The 20004-nt window shown below is 47.2% G+C and overlaps 1 protein-coding gene across 1 annotated transcript in view; it reads right to left on the reverse strand.

The window, feature by feature from the left end:
• Positions 1-4719: 4719 nt before the first annotated feature.
• LOC133044332 (histone-lysine N-methyltransferase PRDM7-like) overlaps positions 4720-20004 on the reverse strand; it is a 41084-nt gene continuing 25799 nt past the window's right edge. The window contains exons 4-13 of the mRNA XM_061125725.1: positions 18104-18201; positions 17573-17696; positions 17160-17267; positions 12942-12991; positions 11042-11198; positions 10109-10210; positions 9624-9895; positions 8534-8601; positions 7283-7463; positions 4720-4821 (exon numbers count right to left, since the gene is read on the reverse strand). Coding sequence (XP_060981708.1) covers positions 4720-4821; positions 7283-7463; positions 8534-8601; positions 9624-9895; positions 10109-10210; positions 11042-11198; positions 12942-12991; positions 17160-17267; positions 17573-17696; positions 18104-18201 — 1262 coding nt within the window. The remainder of the gene's footprint in view (positions 4822-7282; positions 7464-8533; positions 8602-9623; positions 9896-10108; positions 10211-11041; positions 11199-12941; positions 12992-17159; positions 17268-17572; positions 17697-18103; positions 18202-20004) is intronic.

Raw genomic sequence — 20004 nt, forward strand, 5'->3', positions numbered from 1 at the left:
ACATTTATGGGTGGGTTTTAGTTTCTGTATTTTCTAAATTTCTTTTTTTTTTTTTTTAACAGCTGCATATTATGAGAAAATTTTGCAATCAACCATGAGCACTTGCAAAATAAGATCTTATTTTTTTTTTTCCTTTTCCTAAAATGTCACAGTTTTCTATGGTGACAGATGAACCGCCTCCTACTTTTAAGTATTCATTTAATTGGCTGCACTGGGTCTTAGCTGTGGCATACAGGGCCTTCAGTTGCAGCATGTGGGATCTAGTACCCTGACCAGGGATTGAACGTGGCCCCCTGTGGTGGGAGGTCAGAGTCCCAGGCTCTGGATTAGCAGAGAATGCTGCGATCTCCTACTTAAAGCAAGGTTATTTATTTATTTTCGGCTTGCTGGGTCTTCGCTGCTGAGTGGGCTTTTCTCTGGCTGTCGGGCGTGGGGGCTGCTCTCTCGTTTCTGCGCTGAACTTCTCCCTGTGGTGGCTGCTCTGTTTGGAAAGCAGAGAATCTAGGCTCTTGGGCTGCAGTAGTTGTGAACGGACTTAGTTGCTCCACGGCACGTGGGGTCTTCCCAGATCAGGGACTGAACCCGTGTCTCCTGCATTGGCAGGTGGATTCTTAACCACAGCACCACCAAGGGAGTCATTCCCCTCCCTGCTTCCTGCCAACATCCCATTTTAAAAAAAGGCTAAAAATAATCTGTTTACTAAGTTTTCAGGAGTCTGAGCTCTGAGGTCAGCGTCTGGGTGTCATTCACTCAAAGGCATCTTGGCTTCAGGTACTGGCTGGGCTCATGAGTCCAGTAAGCAGGGCAGGTCTGGTGGCTGAAGACAGGCTTGGCCTCTGGAGCTCTGCCCTCACCGACTCACCCAGGGTCCCCGAGCCCAGGCAGCCAAGCAGAGCCGCGCGCAGGCGGGGCTGGTACAGCCGTGGGGCCGCCGTGGTCAGGGTGGAGTGTGCAGCGGAGGCAGCTAGCTGTCTGTCCCCATGACTGCTGGTGTCCTGTGTGCCCGTGCAGGGCAGTCCCGGTGTCAGGTGGGGCCTGGCCGCTGTCCTGGGGACAGGATGGGACCTCAGAGAGCTCGCATCCCCACTCCCCATCCCCCAGCTCCGCTTCAGATCATGGCTTGTGGCTGCTGGCAGCTCCCTGGGCTGGGAGGCTGTGTAAAGCATCAACCCCCTTGCTCAAGGTCAGCTGAGACCCCCAGCTCTGGGGTCACACACCATCTGTGCCACCATCCAGGTCATCCCACTTCTGTGAGGGAGGGCCTGTGTGGGGCTGTGGGTGATGGGGGATTTGGGGGTGTTGTGGGCTGGCCCCAGGAGTCAGCTTTTTGAGGGGAGGGGAGCGGAGGTGAGGGGAGGGAGAAGCTTTGACCTGCTCAGCCTTCCAGGGGATTCCAGGCCCAGCTCTGGTGGGAGGTGCAGGTGAGAAGCCCCTGCAGGTTTCTGGGTCCCCACCGCTTTTCAGTTGAAGCCCCTCTGCCTACACCACCCCTAACTCTCCCTCCCGTGGCCCCGGCCTAAAGCCACAGAAGATGGGGAGTTTACGTGGCTTCCCTTCCTGTAGGGACAAACACGTTCCTTTAACAAAGCATAGAAACCGGAAAATAATAGTGGGTGGTTATCACTGACACGGTTCATGTAGAGACGCTTCACAAGCCTGGCACATGGAGGGGACTGAGGGTCGTTGCCCCGAGTCCTGGACTTCGCACCCTCCGCCCCCCGCCCCGTGGCCCACTCTCCCCTTGGTGGCTTCTGGAGGCCGGGCGGACTTCAGCCTCTGGAACCCCTTCTGGAAGGATCAGGCCAGGGCAGAGGTCATTCACAGAGGGGAGGGTGTGGTCGACCTTAAGAACCCCATTGCCCCCACTCTGTGTCGGAGCTCAGTTCCGGGTCTGAGCAAGCGTGGCTTCCTGGTGCTGTCCCCACCCTCACTCACCCAGGGTGGGGGGGCTTTGTGTTCACCTTGTCCCCTCGTGCAGCCCGGTCACCTCGGGACCCGTGCTGTGTGTGCATCTGCCCTGCTCACAGCGCACCCCGGGGCCCACCAGACTTCACTCATGACAGGGAGGTGTAAGGATGAACTTTTCCATGGTTAAGAATTTCAAGGCGCGACAGCGTTGACCACAGCACACGGGCACAGGTACGAGGCCCATGCAGAGAGAAGCCGCGGTGTGAGCTTCAAGGACCCTCCGTGTGGGGGTGGGATGGGGGCGGACAGGGATTTCCTGCAAACCTGGTCCAGGCTCTGTTCTCTGCAGGGGGATGACTGTGGGGACTGCCTGTCTGTGCAGGGGCCCTGGGGCTGCCCAGCTCAGCAGGAACGGCAGGGGTGGGAAGGGAGGTCGGCCTCCCTTAGCACCCCTGACCTCACACCCCCTCATCAGGGCAGCCCAGTGCCTCAACGGCCCCTTCCTCGTCTAGCTCTGAAGACCTGGAAGGTGTGGGGGCTGGAGGACATGCAGGAAACAAATTCTGTAAAGCAATTATCCTTCTATTAAAAAATAAAAAACGAAAGAATAAAAAAACAAAAAGGAAAGCAAAGGTGTGGCTTGCATTCTCAGCCAGCCTCTGCCAGATTACGCCTGTGCTTATGCATCAAACCAAAATGCTGGTGCTCCCACCTCGTATCACAGATGAGAATAGAGACACAGAGAGGTTGAGCATCTTGCCCCAGCTCACACAGCTGCTGGGGGCAGGGCTGAGAACTGGACCCCTGTGGTCGCATCTGGAGTCCAGATGCTGTGATGACCCTGAGGGAGCAGCAGAGACCAGATGGCCCATGCTGAGACTGGCGCGCGCACACACACATACGTGCACATGGCCTTCACCTTTGCGGCTACTGAAGTCAGAGGGAACCAGAGGGCCACCAGGAGAGGCCAAAGGAGAGTCGAGGTCTATAAGGAGGAGAGGCCCCACTTCCCAGGAGCCCAGGGAATTCCCTTCTCTGGTGAGTCTGACTCCACTCTGCATACCTCTCCCTGGACCCAGGAACTGACTGTCCAGTGACCTAACTGACTTGGCTCCAGAATTATGCCTTCCCCGGGGTTCAGCTACAACTGGACCCCACTACTGTCAGTGATAAGGGGGGAATGAGTACATAGTCTGGGCTTCAGATTTGTTTGGAGACAAAATTTATTAGAAGAGAAGTACTAAAAAACCACAAAGGCAATTGGCATGAACATCTCCAGAACACTTAAGAAACCCTCTGCTGTTTATCTACCTCCTCTCCTGTCACGAAAGTGGAAGGTCTATTTAACAAGTAATTCTTGCTTATCACACTCTTTCTTTAAATTATTTATCATATATTTATTTATTCGGCTGTGCTGTGTCTTAGTTGCAGCCTGTGAGAGCTAGTTCCCCAATCAGGTATTGAACGTGGGTCTCTGCATTGGAGTCTTGGCCACTGGACCACCTGGGAAGTCTGTCCTCATACACTTGGGGACAGTAACGGGTCATAGGCCTCCTATGAGGCCCCCTTAGAGCTGAGGCACGGGGTGGCTGCAGTAATCCTCCTGTGGCTAAGGTGTGGTTTGTTGGTCATGACTCACTCACACTCCCTACAAACATCGGGCTTCTCCCCTGTGTGTGTCCTCTGGTGTGAGATGAGATGAGGCTTCTGACTGAAGCTTCGCCCACACTCCCCACAAACATAGGTCTTCTCCCCTGTGTGTATCCTCTGGTGTGTGATGAGGAGGGACTTCCGACTGAAGCTTCGCCCACACTCCTCACAAATATAGGGCTTCTCCCCTGTGTGTGTCCTCTGGTGGGTGATGAGATTTGAATTATCTATCGCTGAAGCTTCGCCTACACTCCCCACAAGCATAGGGCTTCTCCCCTGTGTGTGTCCTCTGGTGTGTGATGAGATGGGCCTTCTGACAGAAGCTTCGCCCACACTCCATGCAAACATAGGGCTTCTCCCCTGTGTGTGTCCTCTGGTGGGTGATGAGGACGGATTTCTGACTGAAGCTTCGCCCACACTCCCCACAAACATAGGGCTTCTCCCCTGTGTGTGTCCTCTGGTGGGTGATGAGATTTGAATTATCGCTGAAGCTTCGCCTACACTCCCCACAAACATAGGGCTTCTCCCCTGTGTGTGTCCTCTGGTGTGTGATGAGATGGGCCTTCTGACAGAAGCTTCGCCCACACTCCATGCAAACATAGGGCTTCTCCCCTGTGTGTGTCCTCTGGTGCCTGATGAGGGCTGACTTCTGAATGAAGCTTCACCCACACTCCCCGCAAACATAGGGCTTCTGCCCTGTGTGTTTCCTCTGGTGTCTGATGAGGGCTGACTTCTGACTGAAGCTTTGCCCACACTCCCCGCAAACATAGAGCTTCTCCCCTGTGTGTGTCCTCTCGTGTGTGCTGAGACTTGATCTGTCCTTCAAGCCTTGCCCACACTCTCCGTACGTGACCCTCATATTCCCCGAGACCCCTGTCCCCGTGAGCAATGTGCCTGTGTCCTCTGGATTCAGTTTCTGGCTTGTGCTGGGCTCATCTTTCATTCTCTCATGCACCCCAGAACCCCCCATTTGTCCTCCGGGTGAGTAGGAAGAGGCCCTTGAAATCCTCTTCAGCCTTATGCTTTTCAGCAATTGTTGGGGCCTGTCCTTGGCCTCCTGACCCTCAGGTTTGTCGCTCGGGCTGTGTGGATCTGAATATCGCTGATTTTGATTGCCTGGGCAGGGATCCTCTGGCTGGAGGAGGTCTCTTTCAGATGGTCTCAGGAGGGTCTGAAACGGATGACTGCGCTGGGTGTGTTGGCTGAGGAATTTCTGACTGGAGAAGGCCAGAGAGCAGGAGGCACATGGGTGGATCTTGGGCTTCGGTTCTGCTGAAAGAGGAAGCTTTTGGTCAGGTAGCTGGTTTGCCTCGGTCAGGCCCTCCCCACTAATCATCTAAGTGTTGACAGTGCACAATTTGTCTCCCATCAAGTGTCTTTTCCATTCCAGTCCACTTTTCCATTCCACTCTTATTCTCTACATCTACAGAAATCCAGGAAGCGGGTGTCAAGGGCCTTTTCTACATATCACCCAGATAGGGACCTTCCAGCATCATCAGAGGCAGTGTCTCTCCTGATAGAGGTGGATCTGTAGGGACTTTCCCTGCGTGTAAGTGTCTGAAATGTCATGTCACAGTGGCCACAGGTATTTACCCTACTGAGGGATAAGATTTGATGACTTAGGTGAAATCCCCTGAGTGGCTCCTTGTGAGGGGAAAGGGTCTATTAAGTTAGGGGCGCCTGGCCTGGAGCTCTCTGCATATTGGAGGCAGCACAGGGGGTGGTTACAGCAGGTATGGGTAAATCTGACTTTGTGGCTCCTTGTTCAAAGAGCAGCCTTTGTGCCGATCTCTGCAGGAAGTGGGTTTGAGACTGGATGAGACCGAGCTGCCCAGGTCCCACTGACTACAGGTCTCTGGCTCCTGCTGCCCAAACTGGTTCACAAATTGCTCCTCTCTCAGTTTCCCATGAATCATAAAATAAAGGCATATCCTTCTCAAGCCTCACCAGTATCCATACCTCATTTATTTCATTCAGGCTTAGTCCATTTAACATGCACTAGGAAGCCCTATTTAAAAATACATCTCCAGCAGGATTCTTCACACCTTCACTCCCAAGCATCTTCGGCCAGCCCACTCTCCCCTCATGTGTGGCAATGAACTGACCTCTGTGGGGGCTCCCCGCTGCTGTCTCTTCCCAAAAATGAACCAAAGCATCATCTTAGCACAGAGAACATGCTGCTTGCAGCTGAAAGCCTTGCGGTTGTTCTGTGTCACCCAGGAGGACCCCTGGGGCCTGCACGTGAACACAGGCCCTGAGGCTTCCGTGTCCCGTCCAGCCTCCTTCCTCTCCCTCTGTGCTTCCTCCCGCGACCCCTGGCATGGCCTCTCTTCCCGGCACTGGGGCTGCGGCACTGGCTGCTCCCCTGCCTGGAATCCTTCCCCTCAGGTGTTATCTCTGCACAGACCCTGCCCCACCATCCTGCACCACACCCCACCCTCTGCTCACGCTGACCCGAAGCACGTTCCTTGCGCTGGTTTCCCTCAGAGCACCAGCCCCTGTCTGGTACGAAGCCCCTGCTGCCCCAGGGCAGTGGTTCTGTCTGTTTCGGTGCGTGGAGCCCTGTCTGGCACAGAGTGTGAACTCACATGACAACAGACTGGAACAGTAACTGAATGCACATCACTGCACATGTGTGCACCACAATGTTCATCGCAGCACTGTTTATAATAGCCAGGACATGGAAGCAACCTAGATGCCCATCAGCAGACGAATGGATAAGGAAGCTGTGGTATATATCCACCATGAAATGTTACTCACCCATTGAAAAGAATTCATTTGAATCAGTTTTAATGAGACGGATGAAACTGGAGCCCATTATACAGAGTGAAGTAAGCCAGAAAGATAAAGACCATTACAGCGTACTAACACATATATATGGAATTTAGAAAGATGGTAATGATAACCCTATATGCAAAACAGAAAAAGAGACACAGATATACAGAACAGAATTTTGGACTCTGTAGGAGAAGGCGAGGGTGGGATGTTTCAAGAGAACAGCATCGAAACATGTATATTATCTAGGGTGAAAGAGATCACCAGCCCAGGTTGGATGCATGAGACAAGTGCTCGGGCCGGGTGCACTAGGAAGACCCAGAGGGAACGGGTAGAGAGTGAGGTGGGAGGGGGGATCGGCATGGGGAATACATGTAAATCCATGGCTAATTCATGTCAATGTATGACAAAAACTACTACAATATTTTAAACTAATTAGCCTCCAATAATAAAGGTAAATGAAATAAATAAATAAATGTAAAAAATACTAATGACTAAGGAATTCCATTTACTTTCTTTAAATTGGCAGATGTCATTCATAAATATCCTAGTGTGACTCTTTAAATATCTTTGTCCTATAAATATTTAAAAATAAAATGTCTATATTTTAGTGAAAAAAAAAAAAAAAGAAATGGGAGGGAATAAGGAAGAAAGAGGTAAAGGGCAGAGAGCTTGTAGGTGCTAGAAAACTTGCTTTTTGCTTCTAAGCCTTTCAGCAGAAGGTGATGTTACATATTTTTTTGCATGAAATAATAAAAATTAGAACTAGCATTTTTACCATAAAAAATTTTTCCTAACAATCATATGACAAGATTAAATTCTGAGGCATTTTAATTGCAACCCAACTGACTTTGGACTGGATTGTCCTCTGCTTTTAAATCGGGCCACGGAGGCTCCCAGGATGGGGTGGGGTGCTGGAAGAGGGCTGACACTCACCTCTCCCACTCACGAGCTCACTCTTCCCCCTGCTGTTCCGCTTGATGCCAAGGTCCTGAGCATACTCGTCCCTGTACCAGACCAGCAGCTCACAGCCCGGCCTGACCACCTGGCAGGTTCGGTAGAAGATCTGCCCGTGATACTGGAAGGCCACCAGGTTCTGCTCCTCGTCGTCCCGGGCACAGTTCACATACCTGGGGGTGAGGCCGGGAAGGGGAAAGAAACCTCAGGTGATGAGTGCACTCCACTCTCCGACCATGCCCAGCTCCTTGCTTTCCGCCTCTGAGGCCGCCCCTCATGTGGACCTTCTGTTCACACCTTCAACCAGGCCATATGAATTCCCATGCTTTTCTCTCCTTACCTAATTAGCCATTTTTCCAGAGCCCACTTCCAGTCTCGTCTCCACCTGGACTGTCCGTGAGGCTGGTGACCTCCAGCTCCTCTAAACTCTGAATTAAGTTCTCTTCCATCCACAGGACTTGGTGCTCCTTGGCTAACACACAGCCCTCAGCACTCACCCCAGCCTGCCTTCTCTCCCGAGGCTTTCTCCCATCTCCCCACGTGTATCCAGGGTCCTATTCGCTTGCCCACCCCCTCCCACGGAAACTTGGAGAGAGCTTTGATATAACTTGAGACACAGAACAGTAATACTTTGTTCACTGTCTGCCTGCCCTGATGAAAGGGAGGCCCTCAGAGAATGGCCCCGCCTAGGGCCATCCTGCCCTCCATTCCTTCTGAGGCCTCAGGGCCCACTTCTCACTGGAACCAGGCCTGAAGAGGTTGTTGCCCACATAGAGTCAAGGTCTCCTGTATATAGGTTATCCTGGCGCTGTGCAGTTACTCAAAGAGAAAAAAATAAGGTTACTGTTCCTAAAATCAATTCGCTAATATCTGTTTGCAGTATGTTCTCCAAAAGGACATGGGTTGTGTGATCTGCTTCAGTAACGAAGTTCACTGTCTAAACTGAACCATAAAGTGCGTGGTAAGTGTCCATTAAGTGAGTTAAAGTGTCCCTGGTGAATCTAGACTCCTCAAGTTGTTTTCAAGTCCACCAGTTTTGTTCAGCATATAGACTTGTATCTTGACGGCACATGCCATATTTTTATTTCCTTCTTTCGAGTGTCTTTTGAAATGAAAGAGCATGATATGGAGGGAAAAGAGGAAAGAAGATGTGAAAGCTGTTGAGGGAGCCGGGTTGAGAAGGAAAGGGGCGTGGGATGGAGGGAGTCTCAATGTCTACACACTGCAGACTCACTGCACTCACCTCATCCAGTTGGCCCAAGACGTGTCCTTTCCATCCACATACTCGTAGCAGTTCCTCCCTTTGGTGATCTGAGTGTCAGAGAAAGAGTTACAAGCTTTCCTCTTTCTTTTATTTGTTTTTTGGTAGGAAGATATAGAAGAGCTATTTCCTGTGTAGTCATTGGTGCTTTTCAGCCTGCATGGATTCACCTGCCAGTCGGACCCCACGGTAAGCCCCTTACTCATCATTCCAAGTCTGAGTCTCTTGGTTCATTGAAGGCAAGGGCTCCACAAGGGAGGAGTCACTTCTGTGTGTCTCTACACTGTGGTCCCACCTCTCCTCTGACCTTTAGATAGAGGTCCTGTGTGTGTGTACACTGTGGTCCCACCTCTCCTCTGACCTTTAGATAGAGGTCCTGTGAGTGTGAACCAAGGTGTTCCCCCCTCTCCTCTGATCTTTAGATAGAGGTCCTGAGTGTCTGTACTACTGTGTTCCCACCTCTCCTCAGACCTTTAGATAGAGGTCCAGTGTGTGTGTACACAGTGGGCCCACCTCTCCTCTGACCTTTAGATAGAGGTCCTGAGTGTCTGTACACTGTGTTCCCACCTCTCCTCTGACCTTTAGATAGAGGTCCTGAGTGTCTGTACACAGTGGGCCCACCTCTCCTCTGACCTTTAGATAGAGGTCCTGAGTGTCTGTACACTGTGTTCCCACCTCTCCTCTGACCTTTAGATAGAGGTCGTGAGTGTCTGTACACTGTGGTCCCACCTCTCCTCTGATCTTTAGATAGAGGTCCTGAGTGTCTGTACACTATGGTCCCACCTCTCCTCTGACCTTTAGATAGAGGTCCTGAGTGTCTGTACACTGTGGTCCCACCTCTCCTCTGACCTTTAGATAGAGGTCCTGAGTGTCTGTACACTGTGGTCCCACCTCTCCTCTGACCTTTAGAGGGAAGTCCTGTGTTCACGCCCAGGGCACACAGTACACAGGGCTGACTGTGTCATTGCCAACTGTCTTATCACCATCTGCGTCCTTGCATGTAGACATGAAGTACCCCCCACCACACACAAGCGGTTAGAGGCCAGAGGACAGGGAAACGGGTGCTTCTCACCAGCCAGGCGTATCCACTGTTGGCGGCCTCTTCATCGTCTGTGATCTGGCCCTCGTAGGGGCCAAAGTGCAGGCCCAGCGGCAGATCGGATGCCTCGTTCCACACTCCAAGCCCAGCATCAGGGATGCCCGACAGTCTGATGCTTAACCCAGGGGGCAGAATGAGGGCTGAGCGGTTGGCATGCCCCTTTTCCACTGCACAGTCCTTTACAAAGTTTGGGGGTCCATGGGCAGCACAGCTCTCGATGAAGAAATTCTGACACTCCTCACAATCTGGAGGTGAGAACAGGGATGAGAGGAGGTATCGTGATGTTGCTGGTCATAACGACCTTCAGAAAGAACTGGGGCATTCATGGCATTTGGCCTCGACCCTGCACCCCAAGTCATAGAGGAAGGGGATGACCGGGGGACCAAATGGTGAGGTGAGGTTAGTGGACCAAGGCCTCGTAGCCCCTTCTCCGTGATTGGGACAGCAGGGTCACTCACAGAGGTAGTCGTCATCCTGGGGCTCGCTGACCTCTTGGTACACGTGGCCCTTTCTTTCTCGTAAACTGTACCTCTTCTCTCCAGTCTCCTTTCCTCTGAGTTCTAAGATGGAGAACAGAAGCTAAGCAAGGCTGGTGGGGTCTGGGGAGTTAGTCCCTGTTTTATCAGAAAGTGTGAGATCTCCTACCTGTCCATCTATACACTTTGTTAAAACTTTCTTACATGTATTTTTCAAACTTTTACTTTTGTAGTTTTATGCTTTAATGTTACATTATTTGTTTCTTGGCCACACTGCATGGCTTGTGGGATCTTAGTTCCCCAACCAGGAATGGAACCCACACCTCCTGCAGTGGAAGCATGGAGCCTTAACCACTTCACCCCCAGGAAGTCCCTCCTCTATACTTTTATCTTCTCCCTTTAACTACTGGTCCATGAGACTGAGGCACCTCACTGACCACAGATGCCCAGTCCAGTGATAGCGTTCTGCACTTCCCATTAGCAGGTTTAACTTCTAAACCTTCCTACTTAGGAAATAGTTCATCGACACATCTCAGAAAATATATGTTAAGGGCACATGACACGTTAAGGGCACATGAGCAGAGTTCTGGGCATAAACACTAACAAAGCATGGTTCCCATCATCACAGCTGGATTTACTGAACTACTTGTAGGTGTCAGACTTTTGCATTTAATGTAAGGCTTTCAAGCACTGTATGAGTTATGTATCCTTATCTTCACTTTACACATAGCAATCAGGAACTCAGAAAATGTATAAGAATTTCCCAAGGCCCCAGTGCTAATTTCATGTCTCAGATCAGTCCAGCTTAAACCCCCACCTACCCAAAGTCCATGCCACACAGCTAGGCCATACTTATTACTTTTTCTACAGGGAATAGAGGAACTAATTAGAGGAACTCCCCAAATTTTCTCTTACCGACTTTTTGTCTGGGGTGCTGTCCAGGGGTCCTTGCTTTTCTGTGATGGGGCACTGGTTTCTGAGCCTGCTTGGAGCCACTTGTCTTCAGTGATTTTGCTGCTCCCGGCAATTCCTTCAAACTAGATTCCTTATTTAATGGTGCCCTGGACATTCTCTTCCATGTGAGTAAAAGACAACATGCAGTTCTTTATTCTTTAGGGCTTTATGAAGTGTTTTGACATGCATGACTTTAGTTAATACTTTGACAATTCTTAGAAATACCTGATTGGGCGGGGGGCTCTGAACACTGGAGTGTAAAAAAAGGACCTAGGTGGATAGTGAATCAAAACTAGAATTCATATCTTAAGGTTCTTCCTCTTCAATTTTCTGCATAAAAGTGAGAGCAAGGCAGGGAGAATAGCTGGAGGTCAGGGAAAGAAGAGGGTAAGGGCTGATAGAGTGATCCGGGGGGTTTCTATTAATTAGTGGCCCTTTGACAGATGAGGAAGTATGGAAAATTACAGAGGAGACAAAACACATCTGGAAAATAAGGTGACAAAGCAGTGAGACTAAGAAGAGAAAAGACAATCGGGAGAAACACATTTAGGCAATAAAGAAAATGAGATGAAAGTTGCAGGTTGCCATGTCCTAGAGACAATGTTTGGAATTAAAGTAGCTGGTCTCATCAGTTCTCCTTGAACAAGGCTGTATGACTAGCTGGTTCTGCTCATTTTCCTGATCCATGAATTGGTATACAGGCTAATTCTTAATATTATAGTGGACATGAAATTTAATAACCTTCACCAAATTGTTGTCTGAGCTATTTAATACAATAAGAACATGAGCGTACATCCCTGGTATCAATTTATTCCCTAAACTGCCAGTATATTTCAAGTGTATCTCACAGATACTATCTTCAGCATTCTTTGACCTTTCTACTCCTAGATGAATGCTTAAATGTGGAGTCACTCATTCACAAAACATTCAGGGGGCCCTGAAGTGCTTTGTGTTGGGCCTGGATTTCTGAGAATGAATGGGGGTGGGCTAGGCTTTCAAAGCTCACAACACAGGAGCAGGCTAAAGAAATGATTCCAAACAGGAGAGTTGCCTAATTGGAGATCAGAAGAAGGAGTTGTTACTCCATCCTACAAGAATGAGCATTTGAAATGATGCCCAGATGATGAGTTTCTACTCAAAAGCAGGTAATCTATGTGAAGTCCTTCTGTTATTTTCTTATTTGTTGCTTTTCAGTCATAAACCTGAGGCTTCTCAGGGTTGCGAGTTGCTTCCTTTTATTGGAGTGGGAGGCTCTGAGTATGGATCCTGTCTCCTTCTTCATCTTGGACCGTCCAGAGTACAAACTCCCCAACATGTCCTTAAGCTTCCCTCAGTCAGATGTCTTAGCATATCCCTCCCTAACACAGCACAAAAGAACTGAGGTTGAAAACATCTCTCAGATGAATGATATAAAGATGTATGGATAAGCTTCATAGAACTATGGAAGTTTTAATCAGTTTGTAAGGGGTTTAGAGAAAGTGCTTTGGTTTAGATTGCACTACCAGTGATACTGTGATCTCAGGATTATAATCAAAGGTTTTTTACCTCATTTTTTGGATCTGTAATGGTGATAGCTATATACCTACTTATAGGTACTGTAGGATTGATTTAAGGTTTAAGTAAGTTTATTCAAATAAAATGCTTAAAGTCTGAAATATTATGAAAATAATGTAACAACAGAACCGCCTACTACTGTTGTAGTTCTTACTAACTGTAAAGGTGGTGATGGTATCAGACAGTGTGCTAAAGATTCAGGGCAGGAAGACAGCCGTCTCCAGGATCTCTGTGTTTTCTCCTGTTCTCACCTGTGACTGGATCCATGAGGAGGATATTTTGGCAACAGGATTTGGGAAATACTCACCTTCTTGTGTTTACTATGGTCCACTCTGAAGGCCATTGAAGAAGGTTTACCTAAAGAATGATGAGAATCAATGTTTTGATTGGTAAATGTTTCCAAACTCTGGGTATTCTAATTAGGGATACATAATTCTAAGCCAGAAAGTGACAAAGACAATGATTACCAAAGAAGGAATAGAAGATGATTTCTGTATCATCAACTCCCATGGTTCCACTGGGAGCATAACATAATTATCTTAAAAATTAAAAAAAAAAAAATGAAACTTCATCTGTTCCTCATCTGATGTTCATAAAGTATCTAATAAATTTCCTAGTCTTTCATGACAAAAGTACTCAACACTGTAGAAATAGGAGGAAGTGACTGCAATATAATAAAGTCATATATTGAAAGTCTATCTCTAACATCATAGTCATCAGTGAAAAAGATCAAGAAAAAAAGGCAAGGATGCCCGTTATCAACATTTCTGTTCACCATAATATTAGAAGTCCTAGCCAGGGCTTTAGGTTAGAAATGGAAACAAAAGGCTTCCCTTTGGAAAGAAAGAAGTTAAATTATGTCTGTTCACAGGGCCATGGTTTTATGTCCAGAAAAATCTTTAAATCCACACACACCAAAAACTTCCACAGAACATTGCACGGTACAAAATCAACATTCAAATATCTTTCCGTGCATGAAGAATGACCATTCCACAAACGAAAATGAGAAAACAATCCTATTTATTTTTTATGTTTCTAAAGCTATATTCAAGAGCTAAATTTAAAAAAAAATATTTCTTTTTATTTATTTGTTTGTGCCAGGTCTTTGTTGCGGCATGTGGGATCCAGTTTCCTGACTAGGGACTGAACCCAAGTTCTCTGCATAGGCAGTTTAGAGTCTTAGCGACTGGACAAACAATCTTATTTATACTAGCATTGAAAAGAATGAAGTAATTAGGAATAAACTTAAGGAGATGAGAGACTTATATGTTGAAAACTACAAAATATTGCTGAAAGGAATCTAACATAAATAAATAGATAGGTGTCTCATGTTTATGGATTTGGAGGCTTAATATTATTAAGCTGTTCATACTACCCAAAGCAATTTAAAGATTCAGTGCAATTCCTATTAAAATCCCAATGGAATTTTTTTCAGATATAGAAAATCCATTCAGTAGTTAACACGGAATCTCAGAGCACACCAAATAGGCAAAGCAATCTTAGAAAGAACAGCAAAGCTGGAGGCCTCTGATTTTAGAACATACTACAAAGGTACAGGAACCAAATGAGTTGTAGATTTTGCAAAAAATATATGCTTAGTCGCTGAGTCTTCTTGACTTTTTGTGACCTTTTGGACTGTAGCCCACCAGGCTCCTCTGTCCAAGGGAATTCTCAGGCAAGAATACTGGACAGGGTTGCCATTTCCTTCTCCAGGGGATCTTCTTAACCCATAGATTGAACCCGCATCTCCTGTGTCTCCTGCACTGAAGGCAGATTGTTCACCTGCTGAGCCACTGAGGAAGCTGGCTGGCATAAAGACAGATATGTCAATCAATGGAACAGAATAGACAGCCAGAAATAAACTCTTGGATACATGGTCTAATGATCTTCATCTAGGGTGTCAAGATAATGGGGAAAGTTTAATCCCTGTAATGAGTGGTGCTGGGGAAACAAAATAACCATATTCAAAATAATGAACATCTTACATCTTGAAGAAAAATCATCTCAGAATGGATTAAAGACCTAAATGCAAGACTTGATAAGACTCTTAGAAGACAACAAGGGTGAAGCTTCAGGACATTGAATCAGCAATGATTTCTTAGATATGGTACCAAGTGCACAAGTATTAGTAACAAAGTGAAAATAGACAAATGAGATTAATCTTAAAACTTCTGTGCAGCAAAGGACACTGAACAGAGTTGAAAAGGCCACCTATAGGATGGTAGAAAATATTTGAAAAAAAAAAAAAAAAAAGAAAATATTTGTAAAATATGCATCTGATAAGGGGTTACTAAGCATACACCAGTATGAAGGCTACCTATAAGCCCGGAAGAGAACCTGATTGACCATGATGGCACCTTGATATCAAATTTCCATGCTCCAGCATTGTTAGAAAACAAATTTCTGTGGTTTAAGGAATGCAGTCTGTTTTGTTATGGCAGTCTGAGCTGACTAACAGTGAGAGAAGAAATTGAATAGACATTTCTCCAGAGAAAATACACAAATGGCCAACAAACATATGAAATTACTAATCAATAGGGAAATACAAATTGAAACCTTCTGTGATGGGCAATATGTATAAGAAGACAATAGCAAGTTTGGTAAGGATATGGAGAAATTCGAACCCTTATACACTACTGTTGGCAATGTAAAATGTTGCAAGCTTTCTAGAAAACAGTATGGAGTTTCCACAGAAAAGTAGAACTGCTGTATGATCTAGCAATCCCACTCAAGAGTGTATTTCCATAAAAAATTGAAAGCAAGATATTGAATAAATAGTGGGCACATGTATGGTCATTGCTGCATTATTCCCAATGGGCAAGATGTGTAAGCAATCTAAATGTTCATTGGTGGATAAAAGATAAAGATTATATATAAGATATATGTTATAGCTATTATATACACATGCACACAACGGAATGTTTTGAAGCCTTAAAAAAGAATTCTGTCACATGCTACATCATGGATGGGCCTTGATGATATTTTACTAAGTGAAATGATCCAATCAAAAAAGAGAAATATTGCCCGATTCCACTTCTATGAGGTATCTAAATTAATCAAATCCATGGAAACAGAAAATAAAATCGTGGTTGCCAATGGCTGTGAGGAGGAAGGATTGGAGAATTGTTACTCAGTGGGTTAGGGCTTCAGTCACGCAAGATGTAACATTTCTACAGATTTGTTGTACATCAATGTGTATATATATCCCCTGTGGCTCAGTGGTAAAAAATCCACCTGCAATGCAGGAGATGCAACAGATGCATGCCCAGTTCCTGGGTTGGGAAGATCACCTGGAGCAGGAGATGGCAACCCACTCCAGGATTCTTGCCTAGAGAATCCCATGGAGAGAGGAGCCTGGTGGGCCACAGTCTATGGGTACGCAGAGTCAGACATGACTGAGCGATTAGCACTATGGCCACTAACACTAACGTGCACATAGTTAGCAACAGTGTGCCATACACTCAGAAATTGTTAAAAAGGTAAATAAAGACATGCAGGTGTATGGTGAACCGAGGCTTATGTATTCCCTGTGAAAAATCTCTCTTCATGTAAAAACCTTTGCAGACATCCAAATATTTATTTTCATGTCCCTTTCACTAGTTTTAATAACCTCAGGGAACAGAGGGACTTCCCTGGTGCACAGTGGATGAGAATCTGCCTGCCAATGCAGAGGACACAGGTTGGATGGCTGGTCCAGGAAGATTCCACTTTCTGTGGGACAGCTAAGCCTGTGCGTCACAAGCTACAGAGCCTGCATATGCTCTGCAACGAGAAGACACTCACTGCAACCAGAGAAAGCCCATGGACAGCAACAAAGACCCAGTGCAGCCAAAACTAAATAAATAATTTTTTAAAATCTGGGAGAACAGAAATCCACAGATGGAGAATCATAGAACTATCTAAATTGTTTTCTGCATTCTAGGCAGATTAACTCTTCTAAACTGTTTCAGCAGCAGAAGAGGAAGTAAGCTGCTCACTTCCACTTTATAATAAGAAGTGTACTTCATTTTATTTACCTGATGCCATCTCTGGTCAGTGAAATGTGGGAAATATCATGGAGAAAAATAGTTCTCTCAAACCCTTTCCCAGAATCAAAATATAGAATTAGTTTAACCTTAGGGTAAGAAGATCATGGGTTTTGTTTTATATACATACATAAATACTGTATCTTGACATAATATGTTAATCATTTCCTCCTTGAAGAGATTTAATCCAATAACCAATGAGATTAGTATTAAATCTGTTTGGTGAATTTATTTCTAAGGTTTCTTTAACTGCCTTTCACTAAGAATGTTTAGCAAAAATAATTCTTTGTAAAAAGAATGATAAATTTTAACCATAAAACTTTTGAGAATTACACTGGAAAACCTATACATTCATCTTCATTCAGACTTATGTAAATATTCAGCCACAACCACTTCGGAATGCTGAAAATTATGTTTTCTTTGCTAATGGCTGAGATGTAGTGAGATCTAAGCCCAGGCTGGTTTCAGGAAGACACCTCCAAATCCTCCTGGCCCCTCACCTTGCTGCTTTGGTGTCCATTCTTCATCAGAATCCTCAGTGTCATCTACCTGGGGTTTGATGACCTGCCTGCGGTGATGCATGAAATCCGGTCGAGTGGCTTTGAAACCTGGAAAGAAGCAAAACATTTGTCCTAAGAAGGAGAAACAAAGCATAGAAGCAATGGGAAGTGTCACAAAGTCAGGGAATCAGTGGGATGGGCTGGGGGAATCTAGAACAAGGCAAGAGGTGAGCTCTGCACTGCAGGGTCAACCTCCCTTTGGTACAAAACTGTCCACATTTCCTCCAGGTTAGTCTCCACACAAAAGGGAACTGTGAGCAGATGAAGCCACCTAAGAGCCGGCAAGTGAACACTGAGGGTGAAGACCTGTTTCATGTTTCCCAGGCTCACAGGCGCCCAACACTTCCTGTTACCTATAGCAATCAGCGCTTCATAGTTTCTTTTCACATTCCTATATCGGATTTTTTCCCATTCTCCCATCTCTTCCCATTCTTCCTTGGAGAAGTATACAGAGATGTCTTTGAAAGCATGTTTGGCCTAAGGAAAATAATAAATTTCATCAGTGATTTACTAATCTAAGTCAGACCTTAGAGCTGGGCCTTCTCCTCCACCTTTTGTGCAGGGAGTAGCCTGAAGCTACTGGATGGTCTTTGTGAGACCCGGGATGAAGGCTTTCCTTCCCGACTGTGTCCTGCCTAACTGAACAAACACTGAGCATTTTCCTAACTCTCCCTGGACACAGGGCAGTTGACGAAGCTACTGTCCTGTTTTGTCCCACTCCACCCCACCATCACAGACAGGACCAGGCATTCCCAACCTGTGTACAGTCACAGGCGAGTCCACTCAGTTGCCTGGGCAACCAGTCTGTGGTGCTTCAGGGACCAGCGCCGTGTCCTTCCTATAGAGCTGGCTTAGAGCCCAGCTTTACCGCCTCCACCTCTCACCGTGGGCTTCCGCTCTGTTCTCCTGGCATCTTCCTCCTTGCTCTCCTCTGGAGACCCGTTCGGCCTCATGGCCATTGGAGTACTCAAGGCCAAGGTGCCTGTGGAAGAAGAAGGTGCTGAGATAGCCCAGACCAATGTCCAGAGCCTGGTGTGTCTTCCTTGGGTGGAGTGTCCAGGGCAGGAAGGTGAGGGGAAAGTGAGGGTGAGGGTATTGGTGGGATGGATGGATCCTGACTAGATATGACAGATCAGCCTAATGTGAACTCGATTTGGTTTCTTTGGTTCCCCTACAATTCAGCCCCTCTGAGGGAAGGCACTGGGAGGGATGTGTCTGTGGGAGACGGAGGGATCCTTGAGGAGACCCGGAAACCCCTAACTGCTGGACTGGGGTCAGGCTGAAATCAGGGCTCTGTTCCAGTGAAGTAGAGGGAATGTTTCTCCAAGAAGGGTTTTGAGGATCTCCTCCTGGGGACTCAGAAAAATCTGGGCATAAAGTAGGTTATATGTCTGAGGGAGAAGTCGCTCGGCCTGAGGAGATCTGGGTCCCACGGGCTGAAGTAACTGGGGTCCTCAGACAGAGGGGAGTGGGGATCTTTTTTTCTGACGTAGAATGCGCAGGGTGAGAAAACTTGGCATCTGTGAGGCTGAGGAAATCGGGGGTTTCTTATTAAGGGACTTTAGGTCTCCCACAGGCAGGACACTTAGGGTCTTGAGGAGGAAGAGTTTTAAGAGCTCGCAGGCAGAGGTATTCAGGGTCTCTGAGGTTGAGGAAATTTGGTGTCTCAGCGGGTGGTATTTTTAGGGTGCCTCAGGCTGAGGGGAACTAGGGTTAATCTAGGTATTTGAGGGTCGCAGGACTAGGGGATTCGGTGTTTCTGTGGGTGAAGGGACTTGTAATCCCTGAAGCTGACGAGACCAAGCCCCCTTCAGATTACGACTCAGGTTCCTCAAAGTTGACAGGATTTCGGGCCTCCCACCCTGGAATTTGAAGCCATCTGGCTAAGGGTTTATGAGGGCTGCGCAGGGCGCGTTCCCGTCAGCCTCCCTGCTGTCCTGCCGCGCTGCCCACCCTGTCCCCAGGAGAGCTAGAGGTTAAGGGAAGTCCAGTCCTTTGGCGCTGAGGTGAAGTGAAGGGCCAGCAGCCTGCCTGTACCCTGTCAGGCACAAGCGACCAATCGGCGTTGTGACTGAGGCAGTCTGGCCAATAGGCGGCCGGAGGGCGGGGAGCGTGATGGAGGCCCCGCCCCACTGCTCGGGGATTGGCTGCTCTGTGGGCGTGTCTGTCAAGCCTCCAGCGCGCAGCCGCATCTTGTCTGGTTTCTCTTGTTTTCAGGCACGGTCGCTTAGGCCTGGATCCTCAAGTGGGCGGGTTGTCCTCAGGCTGAATGTTTCTTTCCAATGCCCTCAACTGGTATATCGGCTCCACCAGACTGTAACCGTGCTCCCGGAGTGTATCCTAGGCCCCCCTGTGCCTTACCTTGTCAAATCCAGTTTTGGCAAGAACTCTTATGTGGTGAGTACTGCATTATTCAAGGGAGAACGGTGTAATTAACTGCATTCTGATGAGACACAAGATAAACACCGTGTGGTCAAATATTTAAACACAATGCGTGGAATAAGGATGTTAGAAAACACTTGGAGGATTTTTAACCCTAAAGTAGAAGTGGCACTGATGAGCCATCTGTATATTTAATGCAGGTATGAAAAGCCCATAGCAGAATATGGAGAATGCCCATAGAAGAAGAGCCTGGTGGGATACATTCCCTGGGGTCAAAAAGAGTCAGACACAGCTGAGCGACTAAGCCCAGCACACAGTACACTATTAAATTAATTGATGGTGAAGTTTGGTATAGCACAGACATGGGTGCAAGTTTTTGTCATGGTCATAGGATGAAGCCAGA

Source organism: Dama dama, chromosome 23 (genome assembly GCF_033118175.1).
Source record: "Dama dama isolate Ldn47 chromosome 23, ASM3311817v1, whole genome shotgun sequence".
NCBI classification, from domain to species: domain Eukaryota; kingdom Metazoa; phylum Chordata; class Mammalia; order Artiodactyla; family Cervidae; genus Dama; species Dama dama.